General features: G+C 56.8%; 1 protein-coding gene across 1 annotated transcript; it reads left to right on the top strand.

Moving 5' to 3' along the window:
• Nucleotides 1–1,488: 1,488 nt before the first annotated feature.
• On the top strand, nt 1,489–18,126 carry LOC132387963 (persulfide dioxygenase ETHE1, mitochondrial-like). The gene is made up of 6 exons (XM_059960278.1): nt 1,489–1,521; nt 1,618–1,810; nt 4,027–4,175; nt 6,221–6,350; nt 15,811–15,900; nt 17,987–18,126. Exons 1-6 carry the CDS (start codon nt 1,489–1,491, stop codon nt 18,109–18,111), a joined length of 720 nt encoding a protein of 239 aa, XP_059816261.1. The 3' UTR covers nt 18,112–18,126.
• The last annotated feature ends 214 nt before the right edge of the window (nt 18,127–18,340 follow it).

Genomic DNA, 18,340 nt, shown 5'->3' with positions numbered 1-18,340 from the left:
CTCTTCCCTCATTCCTCACCACCGACTGCTCTTCCCTCATTCCCATCACCGACTGCTCTTCCCTCATTCCCCACCACCGACTGCTCTTCCCTCATTCCCCACCACCTACTGCTCTTCCCTCATTCCCCATCACCGACTGCTCTTCCCTCATTCCCACCACCGACTGCTCTTCTCTCAATCCCCACCACCGACTGCTCTTCCCTCATTCCCCATCACCTACTGCTCTTCCCTCATTCCTCACCACCGACTGCTCTTCCTCATTCCCCATCACCTACTGCTCTTCCCTCATTCCCCACCACCGACTGCTCTTCCCTCATTCCCCACCACCTACTGCTCTTCCCTCATTCCCCACCACCGACTGCTCTTCCCTCATTCCCCACCACCTACTGCTCTTCCCTCATTCCTCACCACCGACTGCTCTTCCCTCATTCCCCATCACCTACTGCTCTTCCCTCATTCCCCACCACTGACTGCTCTTCCCTCATTCCCCATCACCTACTGCTCTTCCCTCATTCCCCACCACCTACTGCTCTTCCCTCATTCCCCATCACTGACTGCTCTTCCCTCATTCCCCATCACCGACTGCTCTTCCCTCATTCCCCACCACCTACTGCTCTTCCCTCATTCCCCATCACCGACTGCTCTTCCCTCATTCCCACCACCTACTGCGCTTCCCTCATTCCCCACCACCGACTGCTCTTCCCTCATTCCCCACCACCGACTGCTCTTCCCCTCATTCCCCACCACCTACTGCTCTTCCCTCATTCCCCACCACCGACTGCTCTTCCCTCATTCCCCATCACCGACTGCTCTTCCCTCATTCCCCACCACCTGCTGCTCTTCCCTTATTCCCCACCACCTACTGCTCTTCCCTCATTCCCCACCACCTACTGCTCTTCCCTCATTCCCCACCACCTACTGCTCTTCCTTCATTCCCCACCACCGACTGCTCTTCCCTCATTCCCCACCACCTACTGCTCTTCCCTCATTCCCCACCACCTACTGCTCTTCCCTCAATCCCCACCACCGACTGCTCTTCCCTCAATCCCCACCACCGACTGCTCTTCCCTCATTCCCCACCACCGACTGCTCTTCCTCATTCCCCACCACCGACTGCTCTTCCCTCATTCCCCACACCGACTGCTCTTCCCTCATTCCCCACCACCGACTGCTCTTCCCTCAATCCCCACCACCGACTGCTCTTCCCTCATTCCCCACCACCTACTGCTCTTCCCTCAATCCCCACCACCTACTGCTCTTCCCTCAATCCCCACCACCTACTGCTCTTCCCTCATTCCCCACCGCCCCGATCTGGAGAGAAAGAGCAAGTAGAGATATTTATTTCGCAGGCACCCTCCCTTTCTCTGCAGTGCCCTTTACCCCCACGCTGAAAGCGAAGTGCCATTTGATGAATATTCCTCTGGTTAATCATTGCATTTTATAGGAAGGTTTGGTCTATGCTTGATGGATTCTCTCTCATCTACACACATGCAGATAATCATCACCAATAATAGCCTCCATGTGGGGCAAACAGCCAGTGTTTATTAAAGTCTCTACAGAAGGATTCAGTTCCTCCAGAATGCTGTCTGCAGCATTCATTATTTACAAATTCAGTAGACTTTCTTGTGTCCTGACCGCCTTTCTCCCCATGTCTCGTTTGCCCAGTTGTTTGAGAAAATTAGCTCCACCTACACCTACCTTCTGGCAGATGCGCAGAGCAGGGACGCCATCATCATCGACCCTGTTCTGGAGGAAGTCAGCAGGGACTCAAAGTTAATTCAGGAGCTCGGCTTAAAGCTTCTTTATGCAGGTATGACCCTATCACACAATTCCTCAGTCAGGCAGAAATGGTGCTCTCTCCACACCATCAGACACAGAGTGAATCTCCCTCCACACCGTCCCATCACACACTCCCGGGGTCAGACACAGAGTGAATCTCCCTCCACACCGTCCCATCACACACTTCCGGGGTCAGACACAGAGTGAATCTCCCTCCACACTGTCCCATCACACTCTCCTAGGGTCAGACACAGAGTGAATCTCCCTCCACACCGTCCCATCACACACTTCCGGGGTCAGACACAGAGTGAATCTCCCTCCACACTGTCCCATCACACTCTCCTAGGGTCAGACACAGAGTGAATCTCCCTCCACACCGTCCCATCACACACTTCCGGGGTCAGACACAGAGTGAATCTCCCTCCACACCGTCCCATCACACACTCCCGGGGTCAGACACAGAGTGAATCTTCCTCCACACCGTCCCATCACACACTCCCAGGGTCAGACACAGAGTGAATCTCCCTCCACACTGTCCCATCACACTCTCCTAGGGTCAGACACAGAGTGAATCTCCCTCCACACCGTCCCATCACACACTTCCGGGGTCAGACACAGAGTGAATCTCCCTCCACACTGTCCCATCACACTCTCCTAGGGTCAGACACAGAGTGAATCTCCCTCCACACCGTCCCATCACACACTCCCGGGGTCAGACACAGAGTGAATCTCCCTCCACACCGTCCCATCACACACTCCCAGGGTCAGACACAGTGTGAAGTTCTCTCCACACCGTCCCATCACACACTCCCAGGGTCAGACACAGAGTGAATCTCCCTCCACACCGTCCCATCACACACTCCCAGGGTCAGACACAGAGTGAAGTTCTCTCCACACCGTCCCATCACACACTCCCAGGGTCAGACACAGAGTGAATCTCCCTCCAAACCGTCCCATCACACACTCCCGGGGTCAGACACAGAGTGAATCTCCCTCCACACTGTCCCATCACACACTTCCAGGGTCAGACACAGAGTGAAGTTCTCTCCACACCGTCCCATCACACACTCCCAGGGTCAGACACAGAGTGAATCTCCGTCCAAACCGTCCCATCACACACTCCCGGGGTCAGACACAGAGTGAATCTCCCTCCACACCATCCCATCACACTCTCACTGGGTCAGTCACAGAGTGAATCTCCCTCCACACCGTCCCATCACACACTCCCAGGGACAGATACAGAGTGAATCTCCCTCCACACCGTCCCATCACACACTCCCAGATCACACACACAGTGAATCTCCCTCCACACCGTCCCATCACACACTCCCAGGCTCAGACACAGAGTGAATCTCCCTCCACACCGTCCCATCACACACTCCCGGGGTCAGACATAGAGAGAATCTCCCTCCACACCGTCCCATCACACTCTCCCAGGGTCAGACACAGAGTGAATCTCCCTCCACACTGTCCCATCACACACTCCCGGGGTCAGAATCAGTGTGAAGATCCCTCCACACTGTCCCATCAAATACTCCCAGGGTCAGACACAGAGTGAAGTTCCCTCCACACCGTCCCATCACACACTCCCAGAGTCAGACACAGAGTGAATCTCCCTCCACACTGTCCCATCACACACTTCCAGGGTCAGACACAGAGTGAAGTTCTCTCCACCCCGTCCCATCACACACTCCCAGGGTCAGACACAGTGAATCTCCCTCCACACTGTCCCATCACACACTCCCAGGGTCAGACACAGTGAATCTCCCTCCACACTGTCCCATCACACACTCCCAGGGTCAGACACAGAGTGAATCTCCCTCCACACCGTCCCATCACACACTCCCAGGGTCAGACACAGAGTGAATCTCCCTCCACACCATCCCATCACACACTCCCAGGGTCAGACACAGAGTGAATCTCCCTCCACACTGTCCCGTCACACACTCCCAGGGTCAGTCACAGAGTGAATCTCCCTCCACACCGTCCCATCACACACTCCCAGGGTCAGACACAGAGTGAATCTCCCTCCACACCGTCCCATCACAGACTTTTAGGGTCAGACACAGAGTGAAGTTCCCTCCAGACCGTCCCATCACACACTGCTCCCACAGAAACTCATTGTGCATGGGCCATAGGAAGTTACGGTTAGAGTGGAGGAGAGGCAGATAGAGGGGTGTTTGATCTGTTGTGAACTGCCCTGCTTGGAGAGTATGTGAACCTTCATCGCGGTTGTGTTACACTTAGTCAATACGCACTGCCACGCGGACCATGTGACCGGGAGCGGTCTCCTCAAATCCATCATTCCGGGCTGTCGCAGTGTTATTTCCAAGGACAGTGGGGCCGTAGCAGACATCCACGTCAGCGAAGGAGACACCATCAACTTCGGGAAGTTCGTGAGTAGTGAGGAGGGATTGCTGTGCTTCGGGGAAGGAGTGCTGGGTGAGGAGGGAGTACAGTGGGTGGGAGGAGGGATCTCTGGGTGGGAGGAGGGATCTCTGTGGGTGAGGAGGGATCTCTGGGTGAGGAGGGTTCTCTGGGTAGGAGGAGGGATCTCTGGGTGGAAGGAGGGATCTCTGTGGGTGAGGAGGGATCTCTGGGTGAGGAGGGTTCTCTGGGTGGAAGGAGGGATCTGGGTGGAAGGAGGGATATCTGGGTGGAAGGAGGGTTCTGGGTGAGGAGGGATCTCTGTGGGTGAGGAGGGTTCTCTGGGTGAGGAGGGATCTCTGTGGGTGAGGAGGGATCTCTGGGTGAGGAGGGTTCTCTGGGTGAGGAGGGTTCTCTGGGTGGGAGGAGGGATCTCTGGGTGGGAGGAGGGATCTCTGTGGGTGAGGAGGGATCTCTGGTTGGGAGGAGGGATTGTGGGTGAGGAGGGATCTCTGTGGGTGAGGAGGGATATCTGGGTGAGGAGGGATATCTGGGTGGGAGGAGGGTTCTCTGGGTAAGGTTCTCTGGGTGGGAGGAGTGATCTCTGTGGGTGAGGAGGGATCTTTATGGGTGAGGAGGGATCTGGGTGAGGAGGGATCTCTGGGTGAGGAGGGATCTTTATGGGTGAGGAGGGTTCTCTGGGTAAGGAGGGTTCTCTGGGTGGGAGGAGGGATTGTGGGTGAGGAGGGATCTCTGGGTGGGAGGAGGGATCTCTGGGTGAGGAGGGATTGTGGGTGAGGAGGGTTCTCTGGGTGGGAGGAGGGATCTCTGGGTGAGATGAGGGATCTCTGGGTGAGAGGAGGGATCTCTGGGTGAGAGGAGGGATCTCTGGTTGGGAGGAGGGATCTCTGGTTGGGAGGAGGGATCTCTGGGTGAGGAGGGATCTCTGGGTGAGGAGGGATTGTGGGTGAGGAGGGATCTCTGTGGGTGAGGTGGGATCTCTGTGGGAGATGAGGGATCTCTGTGGGTGAGGAGGGATCTCTGTGGGTGAGGAGGGATCTCAGTGGGTGAGGAGGGATATCTGTGGGTGAGGAGGGATTGTGGGTGAGGAGGGATCTCTGTGGGTGAGGAGGGATCTCTGTGGGAGAGGAGGGATCTCTGTGGGTGAGGAGGGATCTCTGTGGGTGAGGAGGGATCTCTGGTTGGGAGGAGGGATTGTGGGTGAGGAGGGATTGTGGGTGAGGAGGGATCTCTGTGGGTGAGGAGGGATCTCTGTGGGTGAGGAGGGATCTCTGGTTGGGAGGAGGGATTGTGGGTGAGGAGGGATCTCAGTGGGTGAGGAGGGATCTCTGTGGGTGAGGAGGGATTGTGGGTGAGGAGGGATCTCTGTGGGTGAGGAGGGATCTCTGTGGGTGAGGAGGGATCTCTGTGGGTGAGGAGGGATCTCTGTGGGAGAGGAGGGATCTCTGTGGGTGAGGAGGGATCTCTGTGGGTGAGGAGGGATCTCTGTGGGTGAGGAGGGATCTCAGTGGGTGAGGAGGGATCTCTGTGGGTGAGGAGGGATTGTGGGTGAGGAGGGATCTCTGTGGGTGAGGAGGGATCTCTGTGGGAGAGGAGGGATCTCTGTGGGTGAGGAGGGATCTCTGTGGGTGAGGAGGGATCTCTGGTTGGGAGGAGGGATTGTGGGTGAGGAGGGATCTCTGTGGGTGAGGAGGGATCTCTGTGGGTGAGGAGGGATCTCTGGTTGGGAGGAGGGATTGTGGGTGAGGAGGGATCTCTGTGGGAGAGGAGGGATCTCTGTGCGTGAGGAGGCAGTACAGTGGGTGGGAGGAGGGATCTCTGGGTGGGAGGAGGGATCTCTGTGGTGGGAGGAGGGATCTCTGTGGGTGAGGAGGGATCTCTGTGGGTGAGGAGGGATCTCTGTGGGTGAGGAGGGATTGTGGGTGAGGAGGGATCTCTGTGGGTGAGGATGGATCTCTGGGTGGGAGGAGGGATCTCTGTGGTGGGTTGTAAGGAGGGAAGGGTCAATTTGAATTCAGTTATTTCTCTGTCCATGATTGCTCCTCACACTCAGCACCTGAATGCTCGCTCAACCCCCGGACATACCGATGGGTGTCTCACCTTTGTCCTGAGCGATGAGTCCATGGCCTTCACCGGAGACGCCCTCCTCATCCGAGGGTGTGGGCGGACAGATTTCCAGCAAGGTAGCTGCTCGGCGTCTGTGTCTGACTCCGGGAGTGTGTGATGGGACGGTGTGGAGGGAGATTCACTCTGTGTCTGACCCCGGGAGTGTGTGATGGGACAGTGTGGAGGGAGATTCACTCTGTGTCTGACCCCGGGAGTGTGTGATGGGACGGTGTGGAGGGAGATTCACTCTGTGTCTGACCCTGGGAGTGTGTGATGGGACAGTGTGGAGGGAGATTCACTCTGTGTCTGACCCCGGGAGTGTGTGATGGGACAGTGTGGAGGGAGATTCACTCTGTCTGACCCCGGGAGTGTGTGATGGGACGGTGTGGAGGGAGAGTCACTCTGTGTCTGACCCCGGGAGTGTGTGATGGGACGGTGTGGAGGGAGATTCACTCTGTGTCTGACCCTGGGATTGTGTGATGGGACGGTGTGGAGGGAGATTCACTCTGTGTCTGACCATAGGAGTGTGTGATGGGACGGTGTGGAGGGAGATTCACTCTGTGTCTGACCATAGGAGTGTGTGATGGGACGGTGTGGAGGGAGATTCACACTGTGTCTGACCCCGGGAGTGTGTGATGGGACGGTGTGGAGGGAGATTCACTCTGTGTCTGACCCCGGGAGTGTGTGATGGGACAGTGTGGAGGGAGATTCACTCTGTGTCTGACCCCGGGAGTGTGTGATGGGACGGTGTGGAGGGAGATTCACTCTGTGTCTGACCCGGGAGTGTGTGATGGGACAGTGTGGAGGGAGATTCACTCTGTGTCTGACCCCGGGAGTGTGTGATGGGACGGTGTGGAGGGAGGGTCACTCTGTGTCTGACCCCGGGAGTGTGTGATGGGACGGTGTGGAGGGAGATTCACTCTGTGTCTGACCCCGGGAGTGTGTGATGGGACGGTGTGGAGGGAGATTCACTCTGTGTCTGACCCCGGGAGTGTGTGATGGGTCGGTGTAGAGGGAGATTCACTCTGTGTCCGACCCCGGGAGTGTGTGATGGGACAGTGTGGAGGGAGGGTCACTCTGTGTCTGACCCCGGGAGTGTGTGATGGGACGGTGTGGAGGGATATTCACTCTATGTCTGACCCCGGGAGTGTGTGATGGGACGGTGTGGAGGGAGATTCACTCTGTGTCTGACCCTGGGAGTGTGTGATGGGACGGTGTGGAGGGAGATTCACTCTGTGTCTGACCCCGGGAGTGTGTGATGGGACGGTGTGGAGGGAGATTCACTCTGTGTCTGACCCCGGGAGTGTGTGATGGGACGGTGTGGAGGGAGATTCACTCTGTGTCTGACCCCGGGAGTGTGTGATGGGACAGTGTGGAGGGAGATTCACTCTGTGTCTGATCCTGGGAGTGTGTGATGGGACGTTGTGGAGGGGGATTCACTCTGTGTCTGACCCCGGGAGTGTGTGATGGGACAGTGTGGAGGGAGGGTCACTCTGTGTCTGACCCTGGGAGTGTGTGATGGGTCGGTGTGGAGGGAGATTCACTCTATGTCTGACCCCGGGAGTGTGTGATGGGACGGTGTGGAGGGATATTCACTCTGTGTCTGACCCCGGGAGTGTGTGATGGGACGGTGTGGAGGGAGATTCACTCTGTGTCTGACCCTGGGAGTGTGTGATGGGACGGTGTGGAGGGAGATTCACTCTGTGTCTGACCCCGGGAGTGTGTGATGGGACGGTGTGGAGGGAGATTCACTCTGTGTCTGACCCCGGGAGTGTGTGATGGGACGGTGTGGAGGGAGATTCACTCTGTGTCTGACCCTGGGAGTGTGTGATGGGACGTTGTGGAGGGGGATTCACTCTGTGTCTGACCCCGGGAGTGTGTGATGGGACAGTGTGGAGGGAGGGTCACTCTGTGTCTGACCCTGGGAGTGTGTGATGGGTCGGTGTGGAGGGAGATTCACTCTGTGTCTGACCCTGGGAGTGTGTGTTGGGATGGTGTGGAGGGAGATTCACTCTGTGTCTGACCCTGGGAGTGTGTGATTGGACGGTGTGGAGGGAGATTCACTCTGTGTCTGACCCCAGGAGTGTGTGATGGGACGGTGTGGAGGGAGGGTCACTCTGTGTCTGACCCAGGGAGTGTGTGATGGGACGGTGTGGAGGGAGTTTCACTGAGTGTCTGACCCCGGGAGTGTGTGATGGGACGGTGTGGAGGGAGATTCACTCTGTGTCTGACCCCGGGAGTGTGTGATGGGACGGTGTGGAGGGAGATTCACTCTGTGTCTGACCCTGGGAGTGTGTGTTGGGACGGTGTGGAGGGAGATTCACTCTGTGTCTGACCCTGGGAGTGTGTGATGGGATGGTGTGGAGGGAGATTCACTCTGTGTCTGACCCCAGGAGTGTGTGATGGGACGGTGTGGAGGGAGGGTCACTCTGTGTCTGACCCAGGGAGTGTGTGATGGGACGGTGTGGAGGGAGGGTCACTCTGTGTCTGACCCCGGGAGTGTGTGATGGGACGGTGTGGAGGGAGATTCACTCTGTGTCTGACCCCAGAAGTGTGTGATGGGACGGTGTGGAGGGAGATTCACTGTGTGTGTGATCTGGGAGTGTGTGATGGGACGGTGTGGAGGAAGATTCACTCTGTGTCTGACCCCAGGAGTGTGTGATGGGACGGTGTGGAGGGAGATTCACTCTGTGTCTGACCCCGGGAGTGTGTGATGGGACGGTGTGGAGGGAGATTCACTCTGTGTCTGACCCCGGGAGTGTGTGATGGGACGGTGTGGAGGGAAATTCTCTCTGTGTCTGACCCCAGGAGTGTGTGATGGGACGGTGTGGAGGGAGATTCACTCTGTGTCTGACCATGGGAGTGTGTGATGGGACAGTGTGGAGGGAGATTCACTCTGTGTCTGACCATGGGAATGTGTGATGGGACAGTGTGGAGGGAGATTCACTCTATGTCTGACCCTGGGAGTGTGTGATGGGACAGTGAGGAGGGAGATTTTCTCTGTGTCTGACCATGGGAGTGTGTGATTGGATGGTATGGAGGGAGATTCACTCTGTGTCTGACCCTGGGAGTGTGTGATGGGATGGTGTGGAGGGAGATTCACTCTGTGTCTGACCCCGGGAGTGTGTGATGGGACGTTGTGGAGGGAGATTCACTCTGTGTCTGACCCCGGGAGTGTGTGATGGGACGGTGTGGAGGGAGATTCACTCTGTGTCTGACCCCGGGAGTGTGTGATGGGACGGTGTGGAGGGAGATTCACTCTGTGTCTGACCCCGGGAGTGTGTGATGGGACGGTGTGGAGGGAGATTCACTCTGTGTCTGACCCCGGGAGTGTGTGATGGGACGGTGTGGAGGGAGATTCACTCTGTGTCTGACCCCGGGAGTGTGTGATGGGACAGTGTGGAGGGAGATTCACTCTGTGTCTGATCCTGGGAGTGTGTGATGGGACGTTGTGGAGGGGGATTCACTCTGTGTCTGACCCCGGGAGTGTGTGATGGGACAGTGTGGAGGGAGGGTCACTCTGTGTCTGACCCTGGGAGTGTGTGATGGGTCGGTGTGGAGGGAGATTCACTCTGTGTCTGACCCTGGGAGTGTGTGTTGGGACGGTGTGGAGGGAGATTCACTCTGTGTCTGACCCTGGGAGTGTGTGATTGGATGGTGTGGAGGGAGATTCACTCTGTGTCTGACCCCAGGAGTGTGTGATGGGACGGTGTGGAGGGAGGGTCACTCTGTGTCTGACCCAGGGAGTGTGTGATGGGACGGTGTGGAGGGAGTTTCACTGAGTGTCTGACCCCGGGAGTGTGTGATGGGACGGTGTGGAGGGAGATTCACTCTGTGTCTGACCCCGGGAGTGTGTGATGGGACGGTGTGGAGGGAGATTCACTCTGTGTCTGACCCTGGGAGTGTGTGTTGGGACGGTGTGGAGGGAGATTCACTCTGTGTCTGACCCTGGGAGTGTGTGATGGGATGGTGTGGAGGGAGATTCACTCTGTGTCTGACCCCAGGAGTGTGTGATGGGACGGTGTGGAGGGAGGGTCACTCTGTGTCTGACCCAGGGAGTGTGTGATGGGACGGTGTGGAGGGAGGGTCACTCTGTGTCTGACCCCGGGAGTGTGTGATGGGACGGTGTGGAGGGAGATTCACTCTGTGTCTGACCCCAGGAGTGTGTGATGGGACGGTGTGGAGGGAGATTCACTGTGTGTGTGATCTGGGAGTGTGTGATGGGACGGTGTGGAGGAAGATTCACTCTGTGTCTGACCCCAGGAGTGTGTGATGGGACGGTGTGGAGGGAGATTCACTCTGTGTCTGACCCCGGGAGTGTGTGATGGGACGGTGTGGAGGGAGATTCACTCTGTGTCTGACCCCGGGAGTGTGTGATGGGACGGTGTGGAGGGAAATTCTCTCTGTGTCTGACCCCAGGAGTGTGTGATGGGACGGTGTGGAGGGAGATTCACTCTGTGTCTGACCATGGGAGTGTGTGATGGGACAGTGTGGAGGGAGATTCACTCTGTGTCTGACCATGGGAATGTGTGATGGGACAGTGTGGAGGGAGATTCACTCTATGTCTGACCCTGGGAGTGTGTGATGGGACAGTGAGGAGGGAGATTTTCTCTGTGTCTGACCATGGGAGTGTGTGATTGGATGGTATGGAGGGAGATTCACTCTGTGTCTGACCCTGGGAGTGTGTGATGGGATGGTGTGGAGGGAGATTCACTCTGTGTCTGACCCCGGGAGTGTGTGATGGGACGTTGTGGAGGGAGATTCACTCTGTGTCTGACCTCGGGAGTGTGTGATGGGACGGTGTGGAGGGAGATTCACTCTGTGTCTGACCCCGGGAGTGTGTGATGGGACGGTGTGGAGGGAGATTCACTCTGTGTCTGACCCCGGGAGTGTGTGATGGGACGGTGTGGAGGGAGATTCACTCTGTGTCTGACCCCGGGAGTGTGTGATGGGACGGTGTGGAGGGAGATTCACTCTGTGTCTGACCCCGGGAGTGTGTGATGGGACAGTGTGGAGGGAGATTCACTCTGTGTCTGATCCTGGGAGTGTGTGATGGGACGTTGTGGAGGGGGATTCACTCTGTGTCTGACCCCGGGAGTGTGTGATGGGACAGTGTGGAGGGAGGGTCACTCTGTGTCTGACCCTGGGAGTGTGTGATGGGTCGGTGTGGAGGGAGATTCACTCTATGTCTGACCCCGGGAGTGTGTGATGGGACGGTGTGGAGGGATATTCACTCTGTGTCTGACCCCGGGAGTGTGTGATGGGACGGTGTGGAGGAAGATTCACTCTGTGTCTGACCCCGGGAGTGTGTGATGGGACGGTGTGGAGGGAGATTCACTCTGTGTCTGACCCCGGGAGTGTGTGATGGGACGGTGTGGAGGGAGATTCACTCTGTGTCTGACCCCGGGAGTGTGTGATGGGGCAGTGTGGAGGGAGATTCACTCTGTGTCTGACCCTGGGAGTGTGTGATGGGACGTTGTGGAGGGGGATTCACTCTGTGTCTGACCCCGGGAGTGTGTGATGGGACAGTGTGGAGGGAGGGTCACTCTGTGTCTGACCCTGGGAGTGTGTGATGGGTCGGTGTGGAGGGAGATTCACTCTGTGTCTGACCCTGGGAGTGTGTGTTGGGACGGTGTGGAGGGAGATTCACTCTGTGTCTGACCCTGGGAGTGTGTGATTGGACGGTGTGGAGGGAGATTCACTCTGTGTCTGACCCCAGGAGTGTGTGATGGGACGGTGTGGAGGGAGGGTCACTCTGTGTCTGACCCAGGGAGTGTGTGATGGGACGGTGTGGAGGGAGGGTCACTCTGTGTCTGACCCCGGGAGTGTGTGATGGGACGGTGTGGAGGGAGATTCACTCTGTGTCTGACCCCAGGAGTGTGTGATGGGACGGTGTGGAGGGAGATTCACTGTGTGTGTGATCTGGGAGTGTGTGATGGGACGGTGTGGAGGAAGATTCACTCTGTGTCTGACCCCAGGAGTGTGTGATGGGACGGTGTGGAGGGAGATTCACTCTGTGTCTGACCCCGGGAGTGTGTGATGGGACGGTGTGGAGGGAGATTCACTCTGTGTCTGACCCCGGGAGTGTGTGATGGGACGGTGTGGAGGGAAATTCTCTCTGTGTCTGACCCCAGGAGTGTGTGATGGGACGGTGTGGAGGGAGATTCACTCTGTGTCTGACCATGGGAGTGTGTGATGGGACAGTGTGGAGGGAGATTCACTCTGTGTCTGACCATGGGAATGTGTGATGGGACAGTGTGGAGGGAGATTCACTCTATGTCTGACCCTGGGAGTGTGTGATGGGACAGTGAGGAGGGAGATTTTCTCTGTGTCTGACCATGGGAGTGTGTGATTGGATGGTATGGAGGGAGATTCACTCTGTGTCTGACCCTGGGAGTGTGTGATGGGATGGTGTGGAGGGAGATTCACTCTGTGTCTGACCCCGGGAGTGTGTGATGGGACGTTGTGGAGGGAGATTCACTCTGTGTCTGACCTCGGGAGTGTGTGATGGGACGGTGTGGAGGGAGATTCACTCTGTGTCTGACCCCGGGAGTGTGTGATGGGACGGTGTGGAGGGAGATTCACTCTGTGTCTGACCCCGGGAGTGTGTGATGGGACGGTGTGGAGGGAGATTCACTCTGTGTCTGACCCCGGGAGTGTGTGATGGGACGGTGTGGAGGGAGATTCACTCTGTGTCTGACCCCGGGAGTGTGTGATGGGACAGTGTGGAGGGAGATTCACTCTGTGTCTGATCCTGGGAGTGTGTGATGGGACGTTGTGGAGGGGGATTCACTCTGTGTCTGACCCCGGGAGTGTGTGATGGGACAGTGTGGAGGGAGGGTCACTCTGTGTCTGACCCTGGGAGTGTGTGATGGGTCGGTGTGGAGGGAGATTCACTCTGTGTCTGACCCTGGGAGTGTGTGATGGGACGGTGTGGAGGGAGATTCACTCTGTGTCTGACCCTGGGAGTGTGTGTTGGGACGGTGTGGAGGGAGATTCACTCTGTGTCTGACCCTGGGAGTGTGTGATTGGACGGTGTGGAGGGAGATTCACTCTGTGTCTGACCCCAGGAGTGTGTGATGGGACGGTGTGGAGGGAGGGTCACTCTGTGTCTGACCCAGAGAGTGTGTGATGGGACGGTGTGGAGGGAGTTTCACTGAGTGTCTGACCCCGGGAGTGTGTGATGGGACGGTGTGGAGGGAGATTCACTCTGTGTCTGACCCCGGGAGTGTGTGATGGGACGGTGTGGAGGGAGATTCACTCTGTGTCTGACCCCAGGAGTGTGTGTTGGGACGGTGTGGAGGGAGATTCACTCTGTGTCTGACCCTAGGAGTGTGTGATGGGACGGTGTGGAGGGAGATTCACTCTGTGTCTGACCCCGGGAGTGTGTGATGGGACGGTGTGGAGGGAAATTCTCTCTGTGTCTGACCCCAGGAGTGTGTGATGGGACGGTGTGTAGGGAGGGTCACTCTGTGTCTGACCATGGGAGTGTGTGATGGGACGGTGTGGAGGGAGATTCACTCTGTGTCTGACCATGGGAATGTGTGATGGGACAGTGTGGAGGGAGATTCACTCTATGTCTGACCCTGGGAGTGTGTGATGGGACAGTGAGGAGGGAGATTTTCTCTGTGTCTGACCCTGGGAGTGTGTGATGGGATGGTGTGGAGGGAGATTCACTCTGTGTCTGACCCCGGGAGTGTGTGATGGGACGTTGTGGAGGGAGATTCACTCTGTGTCTGACCCCGGGAGTGTGTGATGGGACGGTGTGGAGGGAGATTCACTCTGTGTCTGACCCCGGGAGTGTGTGATGGGACGGTGTGGAGGGAGATTCACTCTGTGTCTGACCCCGGGAGTGTGTGATGGGACGGTGTGGAGGGAGATTCACTCTGTGTCTGACCCCGGGAGTGTGTGATGGGACGGTGTGGAGGGAGATTCACTCTGTGTCTGACCCCGGGAGTGTGTGATGGGACGGTGTGGAGGGAGATTCACTCTGTCTCTGACCCTGGGAGTGTGTGATGGGACGGTGTGGAGGGAGATTCACTCTGTGTCTGACCCCAGGATTGTGTGATGGGATGGTGTGGAGGGAGATTCACTCTGTGTCTGACCCCGGGAGTGTGTGATGGGACAGTGTGGAGGGAGATTCACTCTGTGCCTGACCCCGCGACTGTGTGATGGGACGGTGCGGAGGGAGATTCACTCTGTGTCTGACCCCGGGAGTGTGTGATGGGACAGTGTGGAGGGAGATTCACTCTGTGCCTGACCCTGCGACTGTGTGATGGGACGGTGCGGAGGGAGATTCACTCTGTGTCTGACCCTGGGAGTGTGTGATGGGACAGTGTGGAGGGAGATTCACTCTGTGCCTGACCCCGCGACTGTGTGATGGGACGGTGCGGAGGGAGATTCACTCTGTGTCTGACCCCGGGAGTGTGTGATGGGACGGTGTGGAGGGAGATTCACTCTGTGCCTGACCCCGCGACTGTGTGATGGGACGGTGCGGAGGGAGATTCACTCTGTGTCTGACCCTGGGAGTGTGTGATGGGACGGTGTGGAGGGAGATTCACTCTGTGTCTGACGCTGGGAGTGTGTGATGGGACGGTGTGGAGGGAGATTCACTCTGTGTCTGACGCTGGGAGTGTGTGATGGGACGGTGGGAGGGAGATTCACTCTGTGTCTGACCCCGGGAGTGTGTGATGGGACGGTGCGGAGGGAGATTCACTCTGTGTCTGACCCTGGGAGTGTGTGATGGGACGGTGTGGAGGGAGATTCACTCTGTGTCAGACTCTGGGAGTGTGTGATGGGACGGTGTGGAGGGAGATTCACTCTGTGTCTGACCATGGGAGTGTGTGATGGGACAGTGTGGAGGGAGATTCACTCTGTGCCTGACCCCGCGACTGTGTGATGGGACGGTGCGGAGGGAGATTCACTCTGTGTCTGACCCCGGGAGTGTGTGATGGGACGGTGTGGAGGGAGATTCACTCTGTGCCTGACCCCGCGACTGTGTGATGGGACGGTGCGGAGGGAGATTCACTCTGTGTCTGACCCTGGGAGTGTGTGATGGGACGGTGTGGAGGGAGATTCACTCTGTGTCTGACGCTGGGAGTGTGTGATGGGACGGTGTGGAGGGAGATTCACTCTGTGTCTGACGCTGGGAGTGTGTGATGGGACGGTGGGAGGGAGATTCACTCTGTGTCTGACCCCGGGAGTGTGTGATGGGACGGTGCGGAGGGAGATTCACTCTGTGTCTGACCCTGGGAGTGTGTGATGGGACGGTGTGGAGGGAGATTCACTCTGTGTCAGACTCTGGGAGTGTGTGATGGGACGGTGTGGAGGGAGATTCACTCTGTGTCTGACCCCGGGAGTGTGTGATGGGACTGTGTGGAGGGAGATTCACTCTGTGTCTGACCATGGGAGTGTGTGATGGGACGGTGTGGAGGGAGATTCACTCTGTGTCTGACCCTGGGAGTGTGTGATGGGACGGTGCGGAGTGATTCCTCAGATGTTACCTGTCACTGTCTGACGTTCCCTTTTTTTTTCTAGGCTCTGCCAAGACTCTCTACCAATCAGTGCATGAGAAGATCTTCACTCTTCCCCCACAGTGCCTGCTTTATCCTGCACATGATTACACCGGTAAGCAGAACCAGTGGGGCAGATGCCATTCAGCCCCACCCAAGCCAAAGCATAACCTCAGCACTCTCCCTTCTCATTTTTCCACTCTGTCTGCCTCTCTGTGTGCAGAAATTTCCCTCATTTGGCATCCACAGTCTCGCTTTCCCTGGGGGTTGCTGGTGGGTGGCTGGTCTGACCCTGGCAGGGGAGCGGATGGGTTGAATTGGGTAGAACAGGGGCTGAGATCAGGTGCAGTCGTGGTCTCCAAACTTTTTAAGCCCAAGATTCCCTACCTCGGCCTCGGTGAAACGGGAGATCGCCTCCAAATTGATTAGTCGTATGCATGCGCACTGGGGCAGAAAAGACCGGAAGTAGAAATAATGCCAAAGCACCAGGGTACCCACCCTTTTTTGCACCGTGGACCAGTTTAATATTGAATATTCTTGTGGACCGGCCGACGGGGGGAGCGGGCGTGTTAAACACGACCTTCGCGGCTCGTGGCACTTCTCTGCTGTCCGGCCCTGCTCACGTTTTTCCACTGGAATAAACTCAGTGGGTTCGTCTTTAACTTCACGGTGTTTGGACTCAGGGTACCGAAGCAGTTTTGAGGCTTCATTGCCGCATTAGATAGCCTCAGGGCCCAAACTCCAGCCTCTGCCCGCCTGCCGCCAGACGCCCTGGCCAGGTGCGGCTGTTCGTGGGTCGGGTGAGAGGACAAGGTCAGGGCCGGAGGTCCCCGTGCCGGGGCCACGGTGGCTGCAGTCCGGAGAGGGAGAGCGAGGGGCCCGCGCCCGCCCCCCTCGTAGGATCTATCGGCCGACAAGAGTTTGTTTCAGCAGATCACAGCGAGGTAGCTGCTCTGATACTTATGAAACCTTGGGCCCGAATTAAGTCGTCTGTGAATATTTTAGCACCGGATTCCCCACAGACATTCGGTGTGCTAAACAGGTTCAGAGGCACTCCGGCCCTGCAGCATCGGGTCTTCCCGCCAGCCGCGCATTTAGGCAACTCTTGACCTCACATGGGTTCAAGTTCAACAGTGGCTGTGACGGGGAATGAGGAAAGGTGCAACTGACCCACATTCTTTCCTCGCGGTTGGGGACCACTGAAGCACACTGGGGCAGAAAAGACCAGAACGAAAACCCCGCAACCAGGAAATAAGCTCTCAACTGTGTTTGTGTATTTATATTTCATTCTTTTTCGGGATCTACGGGGAAAGTCTGAAAGGTCGATGGGTTGGCGACCACTAAGGTGAGGATGAGAACGTGGGTGTTACTGGAGCGTAACGTGTGCTGTTACAACTTGGGGCATCAGAGTTTGGAATTGAGTTCCAGTGCTGTCTGTAAGCATGTTTGTACATTCCTCGTGTGCGGGAATGCGTCTCCTCCCACAGTCGAAAGATGTACCGGCTGGTAGGTTAGTTGGTCATTGTAAACTATCTATGATTAGGCTCAGATTAATTGCTGGGTTGCTGTCCACACAACTCAAAAGGCTGGGTGAGCCTATTCCGTGTCTTAACTCTAAATAAAATTTGGAAATGTCTTCATAGATATCTTCAGTACTTTACTCATCTAGGCTTCAGTCCTCATCTGCTTCTTATCATCATCTCTATGAAAGAACTCTGCTCCTTTACAACGGATGGTTGAGCCTAGCCTCACTTTATAACAGTACAATCATTATACGTACATCAGCTAAATTCTGTACCTACAGTTATTCTGCTTTGATTATTATTACTGTGTTTTATCTGTGCTGTATGGGAGCCAGAGTAACGATTACTCATTCATTCTTCTTACACTCGTGTAGAGGAAATGACGTTAAACGATCTTGAATCTTAAGGGGGTGAAGTTGGGTGTGGGCAGGGAACTGGAAGGGGGAAGGGGGAAGAGGAGGGAGGTGAGTGGGTGAAGGAGTCACCATCTCTCTGCAATGCCTGCCTGAGTCGTGGCCTGATCGGAGAGAGCCGGTCATTGCCAGGCTGGCTGGGCGGGCGATGATAACGGCGTGTCGGTCCCAGGCAGCGTTCAGGAGGAGATGGGACGTGAGCCTGGGATGGGCCAGGTGTGAGGGACCGCAGATTGAACTACCCCTCCTCTGCTCTCCCCCACAGGACAGACAGTCACCACCGTGGATGAGGAGCGGAGGTGGAACCCCAGGCTCACCAAGACGCAGCAGGAGTTTGTAACCATCATGGAGAACCTGAACCTGCCCAAACCAGCCCAGATCGGTGAGTGAGACTCTGTCCTCGTGCTCACTCCCTCCCCTCACCACCGTCTCTTCTCCCTCTGCACCGCCTCCTCTCCGTCGACACGGTCTCCCCTGCCCCAACATTGCCCCTGTCCCCTCGCAAAGCCCGTTGCACACCCGCCCCCTCACAAACACTACCCCTCCCCCTCGCAAGCCACCTCCCCTCGTCCTGCAGTTCCCCGTCACAACAGCCTTCCCTCGCCCTCAAACCCTCATC

Source organism: Hypanus sabinus, unplaced genomic scaffold (genome assembly GCF_030144855.1).
Source record: "Hypanus sabinus isolate sHypSab1 unplaced genomic scaffold, sHypSab1.hap1 scaffold_2439, whole genome shotgun sequence".
Classification (NCBI taxonomy): Eukaryota; Metazoa; Chordata; class Chondrichthyes; order Myliobatiformes; family Dasyatidae; genus Hypanus; species Hypanus sabinus.
The sequence above is the reverse complement of the archived record's forward strand: the minus strand, read 5'-3'. Positions and strand labels throughout refer to the sequence as shown.